This window comes from Amphibalanus amphitrite, unplaced genomic scaffold, assembly GCF_019059575.1.
Source record: "Amphibalanus amphitrite isolate SeventyFive unplaced genomic scaffold, NRLGWU_Aamphi_draft 000649F_arrow, whole genome shotgun sequence".
In the NCBI taxonomy this organism is placed as follows: Eukaryota; Metazoa; Arthropoda; class Thecostraca; order Balanomorpha; family Balanidae; genus Amphibalanus; species Amphibalanus amphitrite.
In genome coordinates, this window is record NW_024882143.1 from 111,295 (window position 1) to 128,215 (window position 16,921).

Here is a 16,921-nt window from a genome sequence, read left to right on the forward strand (position 1 = left end):
CCGGGCCCGGAACCCGGAGCAGACCGGGCCGCCACGGCCGTGCTGTCTGGAACTCCGGGAGGACGCCGGCCGGAGGTCCGGACCGGCGCGGGCGGCCAGACAGACGCGTGCACGGTTTGACGGACGTCCAGGGTGCACGTGCTGCCGTGCAGGTAGGTAGTGTTTGGCCGCCTACGTAACCTCGTTTGTAGGTGACATGCATCGACATCGGCACTGCGGTGCCTACAGGCCCTGACGAAAACGGCGGAACATCCGCGGAGCTGTCGAAGCTAACAACCGGATAACCATCAGCGACCGTTCCTATCTGGGCTAAAAACGGCAGAACCAACAGCGATGAAGCGAGTACCCTTTCCTCAACTATCTTATCTCACCCAGCGGTTTGTCATTGACACGGGGCGCCATTATTGGGGGTGTGGCGCTGCGTCCCGTCTGTCTGCCCCGCCCCCCGTCTGTCTGCCCCGCCCCCGGGGTGTAGGCCCCGCCCCCACCGTTTGCCCGGAGACCGCGGCTGACCTTGGTAGTGGGGCTGACGGCCGCCCCCGGGCCTGGCTCTAATATTAACGCCACGTCATCGGTGACGTCACTGGCGTTGCACCATGCCGGCCTTCCGTGGGCGATTCCGGCGAAGCGGCGGCGCGCAGAGGCGCCTCCAGGCACCAGAACGGGGGGGGGGGGTGAAGCTGTCTGATGTACCCGGTGGGAACCGACAGTTTTTGGCTCTTATGGGGGGATGAAGTTGGCGAATACATCAGATATGCATTTTCGTCCGGGGAGGGGTCCAATTTGCATGAATATCGCGTGAATGGAGTAGATGTATGAACTGGGGCAGAGCTGCAGATATCCGACGGAACGGGACCGGCGCCCGGCGCGGCGGACGGACTTTGTGAACCCGGAGCGCGGAGGGACCTGTATGGAAGTGCCGACCGTCCCAGCAGCTCTGGTTGTGACACCGGCTGGCCGGGCCCGCTTCTGCTCAGACACCTGTACTGCCTGCATAAATCTGCCGAAACGCATCCCGTAACCGACATAAACCATCTCCCAATGATGCAATGGCTATTGGCTTATGGCTCGGCGTCTGCATCTTAGTGTGGTCCCCAGCTGTCAGCCCTGTCAGCAAAGGCCGTGGTTTCGCTTTTCAAATTTCAGCGTCCTCCCGTTACAACAGTGGCAACAGCACTAAATAGCGTCCTCTCGAGCAGGGGATTGGGCAGTCGTTTCCCACTGTACGTAGACCACCTGGGCCCGGGGTGCTGCCACCGGTTCACGGTTCGCCCATGAGTCTGACGCTGATCGTCTGACCGGCACTCGGCTGGGCCGCTGACAAACTCGGCTGGGCCGCTGACACACGCGGCTGGGCCGCTGACAAACTCGGGTGGGCCGCTGACATTTGCTAACAGCCGCTGACGCCAGCGTTGCCGCCGCGCCGCTCGACAGGTGCCCCCACATAGGTCACCTAAAGGTTGTGTGTGTATGTAGGAAGGAGGTGTGCTCTATGAGTGAGTGCTATTTTTGTGAGTAATGGCTACTATTTTGCTGTATTGCTTGTGTGCAACTTTGAATAAAACTGTTCTCGCCCGTCCCATGCCGCTGGGATACTCGGGGGCCTTCGGTGGGTCTCGGTCAAAAGTCATCGGGCCACCAATTAGGGGTGTCCGGCACTGACGGGAGGTCACTTCACCCGGGGGGTCTGCAGGAGGTCGCTGGTGACACCCAGGTGTGTCGGGCTGACTTCACTGCAGACCTCCAGCGGTGTCCGGCAGTGTCTGGAGGTCACCGGGTACACGTGGTGCCACCACGGACCGCTGTTTGTTGACCTGTCGTGGTCGTGACTGCTCTGCGCGAGGTCGTGACTGCGCCGCAGCCTCAGTCGGGTCTCCTGTTGGCGCCGAGTGGTTGGTACTCGAGGAGAAGGAGAAATCCGCGTCTCGGCCGGGCCGCTCTTCACTCCGCCCTGGACCGACCAACTCCTGTGGTGTGGGGGAGGGAAGTGGCCCGCGGCCGACCAGCGACCTGTTAGTTGCAACCCTCTTGTGTAACTTGCAGTTTTCTTTTACTGATTATTAAGATGCCAAGTTGTTATTCACTGATATAGCACAATGCTCGGAACGTAGCAGACAGCAATTGCAACATAGATTCTGGACTGAGAACACGTCAATTGCAATAAGTCAAGCTTCGCTTTCGCTAATGGTCATGTTGGGGCGCCATACGCATCTGTTGGCGTGCTGACTAAATATTTATTTGGGAAAACCCAGAAGCTAAAATGTTCTCGATCGCTGGACCTTCGCTGATCGATATTTATTGAATCTGCTGATGGCGAATGGTTACCACATCGGTCCCTGCCGATTTGCCTGCCGGCGTCACCTCAGTCTCGCGCCACAATGGCCGCGGTGCCGCCGCGGTGCCGCTGCCGCCCGCCGAGGTCGTGATGTATAGTGTTTACCCTGCGCCGGCAGGGCCGCGGGCCCGTGTGCCGCGCCGTCTCTCTCGGAGCGGATGTTTGAGGCTCGCCGTGTGGCCTCTCCGCGTCTCGCCGCCGGCTGACCGGCGCGGACTGGTCGCGGCGCAGGGCCCGGACTGATCACGGCGCAGGGCCCGGACTGATCGCGGTGCAGGGCCCGGACCGGTCGCGGTGCAGGACCCGGACTGGCCACGGCGCAGGGCCCGGACTGGTCACGGCGCAGGGCCCGGACTGGTCACGGCGCAGGGCCCGGACTGGTCACGGCGCAGGGCCCGGACTGGTCACGGCGCAGGGCCCGGGCTGATCACGGCGCAGGGCCCGGACTGGTCACACTCACGGCGCAGGGCCCGGACTGGTCACGGCGCAGGGCTCGGACTGGTCACGGCGCAGGGCCCGGACTGGTCACGGCGCAGGGCCCGGACTGGTCACGGCGCAGGGCTCGGCCGCACCGTCTGGAGGCAGTGCAAACACGGCATCGGCTCCGCTTCGGTGGCCAGTGGCCGCGGACACATCCAGAGGGCCGGCAGGGCGGCTGTAATATGTACCTCCTGCCATCGATTTGGCGACTTCGCTCGCGTTTCCGAGAATGGCGCTACGGGCGTGTGTGTCGCGGAGCTGGTGATAATTTTCCGCCAGCCCCCGTGCCGCACGGCCGACCATCCCTCACACAGGCCGTTATCCACTCGCGCTTTGGAGGCCAACCCGTTGGCTTTCATTTCACGAGGAGAGTGTGGCAAAAAAAGGTGAAATCTGTTCGATTATCGACGCTGCGTTTCGTTTTGTTACAAGGCAACGCCTGATAGGACATTTCACCTAGATTTCATGCTATGATAAATGCGCGCTTGCAACAATAACAATAACTGCTATCGTTATCATCATCGACATCATGAACATCATCGTCGTGGTCTTCATCATTATCATCATTCTAAAGCGCAAGGCCAAAGTGAAGTGAAATAAATTTGGGGTGCTAGCCCACCACGGTATAGCTAGCCCGCAAATTAGCCCACTCTAACAACTGTCCCACGGCAGCTGTATTGGACAGTGGACACGCTTTGCAAGCTCCACTTTTTGTGAGCGGATGGTCTGTGGCTGTCACCGAAGGAAAAAAAAATCGGTTTGTCCGTGGGTAAGATGCGTCATCGCAAATCACAACTCAAAGTATATACCTTCCTATAACATCACAAAGGCAGTTTCCTACCCTAACCATGGAGACATGCGCCCTGAGCCGTGTATTTATAATTGGGCTGCTATTCGCGCGTCCCGGGCCTGCTCGGCGGCTGCGATAAGCCGTCTCCGCTGTCGGACACGTGTTGTGGTCCCGGTCGAACTGGTTTGAGGCGTGCCGGGCCCTGCCGAACCCGTCCCGGCCGCCATTCCACCGGGTACCGACCGGTGACTCGGTGACTCTGGTCCGGTCACTCGGGGACTCTGGCCCGGTGACTTGGGGACTCTGGCCCGGTCCAGAGTGACTCTGGCCCGGTGACTCGAGGACTCTGGCCCGGTGACTCGGGGACTCTGGCCCGGTGACTCGAGGACACTGGCCCGGTCACTCGGTGACTCTGGCCCGGTCCAGAGTGACTCTGGTCCGGTCCAGAGTGACTCTGGCGCGGTCACTCGGTGACTCTGGCCCGGTCACTCGGGGACTCTGGCCCGGTCACTCGGGGACTCTGGCCCGGTCACTCGGGGACTCTGGCCCGGTCACTCGGGGACTCTGGCCCGGTCACTCGGTGACTCGGAGCCCCGGCCTGATCGGGCGCCCGATGGGTCGAGGGTCTACGTGTGCATGGCGCACTCAGGCACTGCATGCCGCTCTAACATTCAACCTTAACATCACAAGTGCAGTAAGATACCAGTTCATAGGTTATTGGTCACGCTACTGGACTATTTTTAAATTGATGCTGGGCAACGTACCCTTTACTTAGTTTTTTTTTTTTTTTTGAAGAGTAATTTTGTTGGAACCTTAACAACCCCGGTCGCATTGGTCACATCTGGCCCAGATGACCTCGTGCTGTACCTATATCCGACCTTTAATGGCCTCTAATCTGACCCTCCATAGCACACCATGACCGTGCGCGGCTGCCGTCGGACCTTTGTGTGACCTTTGTGCGGCCTGTGTGACCTGAATGGCCTTAATCTGACCTTTGTGTGACCTTTGTGTGGCCTTTGTGACCTTTGTGACCTGAATGGCCCTAATCTGACCTTTGTGTGGCCTGTGTTACCTAAATGGCCTTAATCTGACCTTTGTGTGACCTGTGTCTGACTTCGGTGTGACCTTTGTGTGACCTGTGTGTGACCTGTATGAACTTTTTCTGACCTCTGCGTGACCTCTGCCCTCAGGACGCCGAGGTGATCGAGGCGCTGTTCCAGCAGGACATTGACCTGGGCCTGACCCGGCACGACTTTGACCCGGTGCGCTCGCCGCTCGAGCAGCTCGAGCCGGTGCCCGAAAAGGCGGCCCGGCTCGACGATGAGGTAAGCTCTGCTATATGTATGTACCTTTGAGGCGGGGCTGGGTGACCACAGTGCGCGCCCAGGACCGGGTCCAGTGCCGCTCACTCGCGTTTGGCCCCAGTTCCGTTTGGTTTCTGCTCGGATCGGCTGATATTTTCATTCGAAATTGTGTTGAACGGACTAGCCGCTGATGCGTGGCAACGTAGAGCTCATATTGTGTAAACGACATGTTCATGTGTTCATGTGCAAAAGTACTCATTGTGGGCTGTGCTGAACACAACCGTATTGGAAGTGACATTCAGTTGTGCTGTAAGGGGCGGTGCGCGCGCGAGAACGCTGCTGTAATGGCGGGCGTTTACGTCAGCCGCGGCTGGGACCGTGTGTGAAGAACGCTGCCTGTGTGCTGACCGGTGGTCAGGGTCACTGCCGACGGCGGTCAGTGGCGCGGTTAGTGGTTAGTGCTGACATTTGGTCACTGTGGTCACTGCTGACGATTGGGTCCGCCGCCAGTGGCGCGGTTAGCGGTCTGAGTGCTGACGGGCGGTCACTGGTCACTGCTGATTGCTGACGGGCGGTCAGTGGTCACTGCTGACGGGTGGTTAGTGGTCACTGCTGAGTGCTGACGGGTGGTTAGTGATCACTGTGGTCACTGCTGACGGGTGGTTAGTGGTCACTGCTGTGTGCTGACGGGTAGTCACTGCTGACGGGTGGGTCCGCCGCCAGTGGCGCGGTCACTGGTCACTGCTGACTGTCGGTCACTGTGGCCACTGCTGACGGGTGGTTAGCGGTCACTGTGGTCACTGTTGACGGGCGGTCAGTGGTCACTGCTGACGGGCGGTTGGTGGTCACTGCTGACAGGTGGTTAGTGGTCACTGCTGAGTGCTGACGGGTGGTCACTGCTGACGGGTGGGTCCGCCGCCAGTGGCGCGGTCACTGTGGTCACTGCTGACGGGTGACTGGTTAGTGGTCACTGCTGAGTGCTGACGGGTGGTTAGCGGTCACTGCTGACGGGCGGTAAGTAGTCACTGCGGTCACTGCTGACGGGTGGGTCCGCCGCCAGTAGCTGTCGTCGAAGGTGGCCGGCGCTGACGGGCGGTCAGTGGTCACTGCTGACGGGTGGTTAGTGGTCACTGCTGAGTGCTGACGGGTGGTTAGTGGTCACTGCTGACGGGCGGTAAGTAGTTACTGTGGTCACTGCTGACGGGTGGGTCCACCGCCAGTGGCTGTCGTCGAAGGTGGCCGGCGCTGACGAGGAGGCCGAGGATGACACGCTGGACAAAATCTGGGCCGGACTCGACTACACCATCGACTCCGAGACCGGTGAGTGGCGCCCTCGGGGGGACGGAGGGACCGTGGCGCCCGCAGAGGGAGAGGGACCGTGGCGCCCTCAGAGTGGCGGAGGGACCGTGGCGCCCGCAGAGGGACGGAGGGACCGTGGCGCCCGCAGAGGGACGGGGGACCGTGGCGCCCGCAGAGGGACGGGGGATGTGTGTCCTCGGAGGGACGGAGGGACCGTGGCGCCCTCGGAGGGAGAGGGACCGTGGCGCCCTCGGAGGGAGAGGGACCGTGGCGCCCGCAGAGGGAGGGGGACCGTGGCGCCCGCAGAGGGACGGGGGACCGTGGCGCCCGCAGAGGGACGGGGGATGTGTGTCCTCGGAGGGACGGAGGGACCGTGGCGCCCTCGGAGGGAGAGGGACCGTGGCGCCCGCAGAGGGACGGTCGACTCCGAGACCGGTGAGTGGCGCCCGCAGAGGGACGGAGGAAGGACGTGTGTCCTCGGAGGAACCGTGTGCCCTCGGAGGGACGGAGGGATGTGTGCCCGCAGAGGGACGGAGGGATCGGATGTGTGTCCTCGGAGGGACGGAGGGACCGGTCGGTCAGGGATGTGGTCTGGGAGGATTCCAGGTAAAAGTCAAATTGCACATGAGACTTAGCGAATGTTAAGTGCAGTTTCGTCGCACCGTCGTCGATCTGCCGTCCATACAGCCATTAGTCTGAACGGGTGTGGGTGTCCGCGGATCCAGGTGTCTGTCCTTCACGACCCCTGTCCCGGCCCGGGTTCTGCGTCCTGTCCCGATCCCGGTCCCGACTGTCCCGGCCCGGTCCCTACTGTCTCGATCCCGGCTGTCTCGGCCCGACTGTCCCGGCCCGGTCCCGGCTGTCCCGGTCCCGGCTGTCTCGGCCCGGTCCCGGCTGTCTCGGCCCGGCTGTCCCGGCTCGGTCCCGACTGTCTCGGCCCGGTCCCCGATCTCCGCGGCTCGCCGCTGGCTCCTCCGGGGACAGGTATTAATCGGTCTCCATTTACCCCGGAACGGCGTCGGAAGGCGGAACCGGGCGTCGTGGCGGACGGCGCCCTCGCTGGCGGATTGAACGGCTAAAACAGGACGTCACACAAAGGACGCCGCGCCACGAGGCCTTCGGGGTCTTCTCGCAGATGGAGAAAGCCGCGACGGCGCGCGGCGGCTGAGCCATTGATTTACATGGTCATGAAGGAATAAAGTGGAAAGTAGCGAAGAAATGGAACTATACTCGTAATATCTACCAACGAAAGTAGACACAAATGGCAAAACCTTCGCTGACTTTACGGCCAGGAATCTGTATTTCGTATGACTTTGTTGTAGAAACCTGTCGTGCTTTGGCAGTATGTTCTCCGAAAGGCACCTAGTTTGTAAGTGGCTCTACTTTGCACGTTAAAATGTTATGTGGTTTACCGGGTATGAGGACCCAGAACGACGCTCCACCTCCCACGGGCCACCACTTGACTGGAATGGTAGACTGCGTCGCTCACCACGCAGGTTGAAGTCAGCCTGTCCGTGTGAGCTCATGCTCAATGCAGACACACTTGATTGCTTGATCAGAGCGCAGCCTATCGTTCGCTACAGCCAGTGAGGCCTGTAAGGGCTGGAAGTTGGAACATCTAGTCTTTTATCATCTTTCATCCTTCGCTATATCATATATGACCCGGTTTCGGAGCGGCGTTGCGTACTCGCACGTCCCTTCTGAGGGTGCGATTATCAGTTAGCTCACTGGACGGTAACCCAGCATAACCCATAAATTTGGCCGTTTGGTGTAGGAGATTGCCTGGGCGTGTCAGGAATTACAGTCACGTAGTTCAGTGAAATGTCTTGGTCAGTTGGCTGTAGCCAATGTTCATGGAAAGGACCGTCCCCAGAGAAAGTTCCCGGTCGCCCCATAAATTAGCTGGCGCTGTAATTAAGTTCCCTCGGTGGAGCTCGGTCCGGCCGCGCGCTGGTGGAGCTCGGCCCGGCCGCCGGCGGAGCTCGGTCCGCCGCGCCGGCCGCCCAGCCGCTGTGTTGACTCTGGGGACGCCGGTGTCGCGCGAATCACTGCCGGCAGCGCCGCAGTCGCCTGGTCATGGCTGCGCCGTCCTTGTGGCTGCGCCGTCCCCGCGACCGTACGGCACGCTGCGTGGTCCGCAGAGTCGCGCAGGGACGCGCCGCGGCACACGGCGCCGCCGGTCCGTGACTAAGCGCCTCTCGTGGCGCGCTCCTCTGCCCCTCTCTCGTTCGTCCCTCCCTCCTCAGTCCCTGCCTCTCAGCTCGGGTCAGTCTGTGTGGTGTTGGGCCGCGGCTGGACGTTCGGTAGACGAGCTGCCACCTCCACCCAAGGTGTGGGCTCGTTTCGTGTCACGGTAGTGCGTTCCAGAGCGTACTGCTTGCGAATACATCGTGAATACATCCGTGGCCGTGGCCTTGTCGGTTATTTGTGGCCATTACTGGCGCTTCAGGGTGCTCTACCGACATCAGAACCACCACGATACCGCCCTCATTTACAGTGTTCTCTGCTATCTGATTCCTGAGTCGCTCAGTGTTTTCATGCCTTCATTGTTACCTTGGCCGGAAAATCAATATAATTTAGTATTAAATTATTTTCGTAAATAAATGTGCCTGATTTTGAATTCACCTTAGGCTGCTGCTCTGTCAATGTAGCACTGACGTATTGGCTTTAACTTTATTCAATTTTAGCTTGAAGTTGTGCAGGTGGAGCTATTTTTTGCAGGGAAGCGTTTAGCCTAGCCGTTCAATAGCTTCTCTCGGAGATGTTATTGCGGAACTGACGCCGTGTCTGTGCCGACGCGGTGTGTGCCCTGGCGTGGTGACCTGACCTGACCTCAGATCTGACCCCGGCGGCCGGCAGGCGAGTGCATGCTGCTGCCGTCGTCGGCGCCGGCGCCGGCCGGGCCCGTCGAGCCGGCGCCGGTGGCGGTGCCGGCGGCCGGCCGACTCGGCTCGCAGGAGGCGGTCCCCGCGGCGCGCCGTGAGACGCTGCTGCCCGGCCCGATCCCGACCACCATCGACGAGCTGATGGGCGCCGCGCCCCCCGGGCCGCCGCAGGTGAGAGACCCTCCCCCCGGGCCGCCGCAGGTGAGAGACACTCCCCGCGGGCCGCCGCAGGTGGGAGACACTCCCCCCGGGCCGCCGCAGGTGAGAGACACTCCCCGCCGAACAAAATCATACATATTGTCAAAGTTTGGTTATGCCAAGCTCAGATCTGGTATCCGGCCTTATCTTTCTTGAAAGGCTCGTTGGCTCCCGTACCATGCACTGTGACCCTGGTTAGTAAGTCTGGACAGTTGACCTGCCCTGTGACCCGCCCTGTGATCTGACTGTGCTGGTGCTCTGTGACCCGCCCTGTGACCTGGCGTGTGCCGGTGCCGGTAGGAGCTGGCACGCCGACTGCCTCACTGCTCGGGCGACTCGGGACAGAGCAGCCTCTCCGACTCGGACGCCGAGATCGCCCTCCTCGACCGGATGATCGAGGCAGCACACAGCACAGCACAGGTAGGCGGCACACAACACAGTACAGTGAGGTAGCACACGGTACAGTCCAGGTAGGCAGCACACAGCACAGCACAGGTAGGCAGCACACAACACAGTACAGTGAGGCATCACACGGTACAGTCCAGGTAGGCAGCACACAGCACAGCACAGGTAGGCAGCACACAGCACAGCACAGGTAGGCAGCACACAACACAGTACAGTGAGGTAGCACACGGTACAGTCCAGGTAGGCAGCACACAGCACAGCACAGGTAGGCAGCACACAACACAGTACAGTGAGGCATCACACGGTACAGTCCAGGTAGGCAGCACACAGCACAGCACAGGTAGGCAGCACATAGCACAGCACAGGTAGGCAGCACACAACACAGTACAGTGAGGTAGCACACGGTACAGTCCAGGTAGGCAGCACACAGCACAGCACAGGTAGGCAGCACACAGTACAGTGAGGCATCACACGGTACAGTCCAGGTAGGCAGAACACAGCACAGCACAGGTAGGCAGCACACAGCACAGTACAGTGAGGCATCACACGGTACAGTCCAGGTAGGCAGCACATAGCACAGCACAGGTAGGCAGCACACAGCACAGTACAGTGAGGTAGCACACAGCGCAGCGCAGGTGGGAAACACACAGCACAGTGCAGGTAGGCAGCACACTACACAGTGTAGGCAGTTCACAGCACATTCCAGGTAGTCAGTGTGGTATCTGCAAGTGACATCTGATCAGACTATCCATTCCGTGGCTGGTTTCGTTGCTGGTTTTGACATGCCAAGGAAGTACGCTGTGTGGTATTGATCACTGACACCATCCGGCGGGACCTGTGTCTCATATCCGCGGTCTATCGGCCGCCGTCTAATCTGCCGTGACATCTACCAACTGCGACCATCTCCCCTTCCCTCCCGGGCGGCTCGGGGGGGGGGGGGAGTTAGCGGGCCCACACCACTGTACCGTAGGTACTGATCTCCGGGAGTTATCGGACCTACACTACTGTACCGTACCGGTTCCCGGGCGGACCTACACCACTGTACCGTACCGGTCTCCGGGCGGACTTATACCACCGTACCGCTGCCTGGTGCGGACTGCGGTCTCCGGGCAGGGTGGTGCGCGGCGGTCACTGCGGCCGCCCATGTGATGTCCCGCCGGACAGCTGCTGAGGCGGCTCGGACGGTGTTGGGGCGGCCCGGCCGCCGGTGTGAAGCGGCCCGGCCGTGGGAACCCGCCGCCCCGAACCGGCGCGGCGGTCACGGTGCAACAAGGCGTGGTCGGCGTCACGGGCGGGACGCGGGCCACCGGTGTTCCCAGGCGGCGTGGCTCTGTCAATGTGTGGAGAGGGCCGCCGTTGTGGAGACGGGAGGCTCTGGCTGTGGTGGTGGCTCCCTCACAACCAAAGCGTCCGCTCTCGTGTCCATCCCAAGCCCAGCACTGGGCCTGTCGACGTGCCGCCGCTGTACTGCGGTGCGTCGAGTATAAAGGAACTAGCCCGGGCTGTTCCCTGCGGTCCCCGAGTATCATTGGGTTACTCCAGGCTGTGTGCTGCTGTTTCCGAGTATCATTGGGCTGTCCCGGGCTGTGTTCTGCTGTCCCCGAGTATCATTGGGCTATTCCGGACTGTCCTTTGCGGTCCCCGAGTGTCATTGAGCTATACTGGGCTGTCCTCTGCTGTCCCCGAGTATCATTGGGCTACCCCAGGCTGCATGCTCTGCTGTCATTGAGCTATACCGGGCTGTCCTCTGCTGTCCCCGAGTATCATTGGGCTACCCCGGGCTGTCCTCTGCGGTCCCCGAGTATCATTGGGCTGTCCTCTGCGGTCCCCGAGTATCATTGGGCTGCCCCCTGCTGTCCCCGATTATCGTTGGGCTACCAGGGGCTGTCGCTCGTCGTCCCACCAATGCACTATCGACCCCCTGTATCAGATCCCCGAGTACCCCGGTCCCTGTATCAGAGCCCAGCACTCCAAGATCCTGCCCTCAGCCGCCGACCTGCCGCGCTGTGCAGTGCCTCCGCTTTCTCCGCCGCAGTTACCGGCGGCGTTAGCGGAGATAATGGCGCCGTTACGGCGGCCGTTGCGCGCTGCACGCCGGTACTGAAGGGTATCATCAGCGGCGCGCGCGGCGCCGGAGGCTGCCGGAGCGCGGCGGGCAGACACACAGTGTACCTGCCCGGTCCGCTGGGCTCTGATGTATGTACCCGAGCGGCTCGCCGACGGGCCGTCACTGGGCAGGGGCTCGGGCTGGGCCGGCCGGGCAGTGTGTGTCAGTGAGGCACTGCTGGGCGGCGTACGAGCGCCCGTCCGGCGCCCGGCGCGGACGCCACGGTGTGTGAATTACGACCGACCTCCCGCATCCGCATCGCAATGCACGCTACGGCTGGAATGAGCGGTTTATCGCGGTCCGAGTTGCATTAATTCCGACTGATGGCACATAAAATTAGCTCAGAACAGCGCCGGGGCGATAAAGCAGAGGCGATGTTTGAGTCGCTTATCGCGGCTAAATTTGCGACCCGTGTGTTTGAGTTGTTTATCGCGCGGTAGATGGGCGAGCTCTGTGTGCGCCACACGCCGATACGCGACGCACTCCCAGTATCTGAGGGCGCTAACGTGGCCACCGGTATAGCTGGGTGAGGGGCTGCTCGCGGGGCGAGATGGCGATTACCCACAGCATAACTACAGTGGCTGTACAGAAGGACTGTTTGTATGTCGGAAAAGGTTGGCGCGGTATGTTGATGCATGGGCCTATGGTTGATGGTATCAGACGGCGGGGCCGGTGTATTGGACATTGGACAGGTATCACAGGACAGTGGACAGCGGGCAGTGGACACTGAGCGGACAGTGGACATACACACACGGTGAACCACAGGGGCCAGGGCGCGGCGCCAGGTGTGCTCGGGGTCGGACGGTGGGGTGTGGGACGGTGTCCTGAAGTCAGGCGCGGTGTCAGCGCCGCGCGCCGCTGCTGATATTGTTCCGTGTGGCGGCGGACCTGCTGGCGGTGTGCGCAGGTCAGCTGCGCGCTGCAGCGCTGGCGGCCGGCGCGCCGCCGCCGGATGCCGCGGCTCGGTTTGTCACGGCCGCCGCTGCCCACATAGCGCCGCGCCGCGGCCGAACCGATTCGGGGCGTGACAGCCATTGTTGTGAGCGAAATAGCCCTCAATCGTAATGGTCGGCGCCCATTGTGATCCATCAATCCTGCGCTAATGGGAGTTCACACACAGCCGGGCGCGCTGGGCGGTGGGCCGGCGGGCGGCGCGTCGAGCGGCTGCCCTGCCAGCACCCGTGCACCCGCCCAGGGACGGCCGGACTGTGACAACAAGACGCCCCTCTCACACCTGGTGCTGTGAGGCACTCAACTGCGTCACTGTCAGTGGTCAATGCCGGGCGATGTTCAGTTACCCGTCTTCAGACGTTCTCTAAAACACAGCGAGCCAGCTCTAAGCGTTGTGCAGCTGCTGTGATGTGTGCCCCGTGCGCCGGCGGTCAGAGGATGTCCGCGCTGTCTGTGCAGGCGTGCGCGGACTGGCGGGCCGCGGCTGACCTCCAGCCACCATTGGCGCAGCGGACGGGCGGCGTAACCTCGACGTACGGCCGCCGACACGTACACAATAAATCAGCGGCGCCGCGCCGCCGCCGCCGCCGCCGCTCGGCGCCATGAAGGCTGCTCGGCACCCAGTCGTCCACAGCGCCGCTCGTGATCCGCACGCACTGACGACGTCCGCGCCCGTCGCCAGTCCGCCCGGCGCCCCGTCGCCAGTCCGCCCGGCGCCCCGTCGAGCACTGTCGTCGCTCGGAGCGCGGCCGCGGGCCACGACGCGCCGCCTTTTGAGTGTGCCGCGCCGCTGAGACGCGGCGGGCGAGAGGCACGGTCAGTCAGGGCGGCGGGCTGTGGCGTGAGGTGCTCTGGTGTGCGGTGCGCCGCTGAGGTGCTCTGGTGCTACTGCTTTGCTGAGGACTGCTGAGCACACACGGGGTCGGGAGTGACAGAATCAAATCAACAGTGCGGACGCTCGGCGCCGTGACCGAGAAGTGCCCCCTGGGTGACCGCTGACCGGTGACCGGTGCCCAGTGACCGCTGACCGGTGCCCAGTGACCGCTGACCGGTGACCGGTGACCGGTGACCGCTGACCGGCGCGGTGGTTAGGGACTCGGGGCGGAGTCGGCCGCTGGGAGCGGCGGTGGCCGGTGGCCCGCGGGAGCCGTACATTAGTGGTGTCAATCGGTTACCAAAATTTCGGTATACCGATACCGAACCAATACCGATTCGGTATTCGGTATTATATACCAAAAGCATTTGGTATTTTGTCGGTATCATGAAAATCAACTACTGTCATAAAATATTTGAAAGCATTTTTGATAAACCTTCTGAACTCAAATTTCATTTTGCTAAATGACACTGGATGAAGAAAAATGGCAATCATGACACATTTCTCCCAAATGCATGATATCCTAACAAATGGGCAAACACATCAACTGTAATATCAAATACATCAGTCTACCAATGTTAAATGGCAACTTATCAGTGTTAGCAAATTCCAATACCATGAGGATAATTATCCTACAAAGAAAGCCAATGTGCAAGACATAAACATGAATTAATGTTTAACTCACTGTATGCTGGAAAACATACTTAAACTACCTTTCTCAAAATTTCCAAAGCATAGCAACAAATTTGACTTTGTTTTGAGGAGTCTGTGATTGATCTTGACGTTGTCTTCCTCTCCATTTTACTGCAATGCAATTACATTATCCAAAACCCTGTTTAATACAGCACTAGCTTCACCATTATCATCTAATATTTAAGGCAGCATTTGTCACTTCATCACCACCCCCATCAGCCCACAAATCTTCAACTTCGCTCAACTTCAAAAAGCCTTGTAGTGAGCGATGCTGTCATGATCCTGTGGATAATTTATTTTCTTCAATTAGTGTTCTCTTTCCTGCTCTCTCAACAGATACAGATCGCTAGCAATTTTATCATAAACACTTATAAAATATAATTGGCTTTTGGCTTGACTCGCACACAGCAGTTTCAAAACTGAACACATCTAAAAACATTTCAATGTCGCAGCTGCGCCAGGTTGAGGAACCGATATAGCTCAATAATTAATTGAAAATAATTGAACAACTATGTTTTTCTGGTACTTCATTTTTCAGCAAAAGTGGCCTACAACTTTCTTGAATTAATTTTAAGATGTCAAAATTTATACAAAGAATTTTGATTTAAGTGGACTTAAGCAAAAAAGAAAAGAAAAACTTTATTTTATACAGTTTAATCAAATGCAAATGGCCGCCGCCTGTAAGGCCGCCATTATGGAAGAGATGACACGTGACGTGTGTCAATGCTTCCGTAAAATTATGGACATTTTACTTAGATTTCATGGCGATATCATTACAGTGGTGTCTGCTATCTATCAGTGTGCCTCATAAGTAATTATTTATCAAGTTTTGTTGTGTTACACATTTGTTTATGAAGAAAAATTGGTTGCGTCAGTATCGTCACCAATCACCATGCTACTTGGGTTTAACTGTAGGACTAGGTATCATGGGCTTTGTTTACATTAATGGTGTAGCAAGCCCAAGGTGTAGCCCATCATTGTCAATTGGGTTACCACTTTTGGATCATGATAACACACTTAACCCTGTCTTGACCGGACTCGAAATGAATGACTTAAATTGAAAGAAGGTTTGATGGTTCAGGCATGGACAAGATTCAGGGTTCAAGTTATTTTCCTAACACCTCATGCAGTTGACTTGAATCCACATTCCAGTAAAATAACTGACCTGAATATTTGTTAATAGTTACAAAATAAGTTATAAATGTTTTTTTTGCAATGCAAATAATTAACAGATTGCCTGATTTGTTTTTGTTACCTTATTTCAAAGTATTAGGTACCTTTCAAGGCTTATCATATGTCTTGAGAAAGTTTGAAGCATTTGTTTGATAATTCCCTGATTTCGGTATCTAGTCGGTATTTCCCCCTATTTCTGAAAATCGGTTCGGTTTTGGTATAATTTCAGTGGTTTTGGTCGGTATCGGTTTGGTATTGGTTTCCAAAATTTCTGAAATTGACATCACTACCGTACATACACCGGACAGTGGCGGGCGAGGCGGTCGTGCCGGCCGGTCAGCCGCTCGGGCCGCTCTGGTACACCGAGCTGACCGGCGCGGCGGCTGCCGGGAGGCTGCCACGGCGGCTCTGTGAGACCGGCAGCGCGAGAGATAGCCCGCAGCCACGCTGGCATGGCCGATCTCGTCTCTGAGGGCCCCCAGTGACGGAATCGCGCCGCGCGCCGCGATAGGTTCCCCGTGTCGAGTGGCCGCAGTGCTGAGGGCGGCGGTGGCCCGGAGGAGCTATCGGCGCCTCTGACGCGTGCGTGTGACGCTGGGTGACGCCGCGCACGTCAGCTGTGCGTTGGTGACGTCAGCTGTGCGGTGGTGACGTCAGCTGTGCAGTGGTGACGTCAGCGCCGCTGGTGACTGGTGACCCGGTGCCGGTGTGGTGCAGACTGGTCAGCATGGTGGGCGTGCCAGCCAGCGGCCGAGCGCGCGGTCCCGGCAATGGTGGAGTCGTCAGTCGTCCGACCGCAGACCGCTGAGGTGACTGACCCGACCTGACCTGACCCGACCTAACCCGCTCCCACCCGACCTGACCTGACCTGACCTGACCTGACCCGACCTGACCTGACCTAACCTGACCTGACCTGACCTGACCTGACCCGGTCCCACCTGACCTGACCCGACCTAACCCGTTCCCACCCGACCTGACCTGACCTAACCTGACCCGGTCCCACCCGACCTGACCTGACCGGCCATACCGGTGATGAACTAATGCATCCTGGTAAGAAATTAATGCGTGGTCCCGTGCCTATTCGTGTTAATGTAATTTTGCGTTCCCCGAGAAACCATTAGAGCGTATGAAGCAATTATCCCAGCAGATGGGCCGCGGTGGCGTCCCAGTGATGGCGCCGCAGTCCGCACCTGTTGTGGCGGTAGCGCCGTTTGTCACCTCCCGGCCGTCTCCCGTGTCGCCCGGTGTCTCTCCGTCCGTTACCGTTCGCTCCGTTCGCAGAATCGCGGCGCGTCTTATCCCGCCGAGCCGGGCCGCCCGGCTGGCTTTGTGTCGCTGGCGTCTCTCCTTTCCCAGCTCATTTGTCAGCCGCCATCAGTGTGGGCCGTTTCTCGGGGACATCTGGCGGGCCGGCCGCCGTCCGTGCC

The 16,921-nt window shown here is 59.3% G+C and overlaps 1 protein-coding gene across 1 annotated transcript in view; it reads left to right on the forward strand.

The window, feature by feature from the left end:
• LOC122363959 (segmentation protein cap'n'collar-like) overlaps window positions 1-16,921 on the forward strand; it is a 93,978-nt gene that overhangs the window by 66,408 nt on the left and 10,649 nt on the right. The window contains exons 3-6 of the mRNA XM_043333839.1: window positions 4,796-4,930; window positions 6,130-6,229; window positions 9,068-9,264; window positions 9,592-9,711. Of these exons, the coding sequence (XP_043189774.1) occupies window positions 4,796-4,930; window positions 6,130-6,229; window positions 9,068-9,264; window positions 9,592-9,711 (552 nt within the window). The remainder of the gene's footprint in view (window positions 1-4,795; window positions 4,931-6,129; window positions 6,230-9,067; window positions 9,265-9,591; window positions 9,712-16,921) is intronic.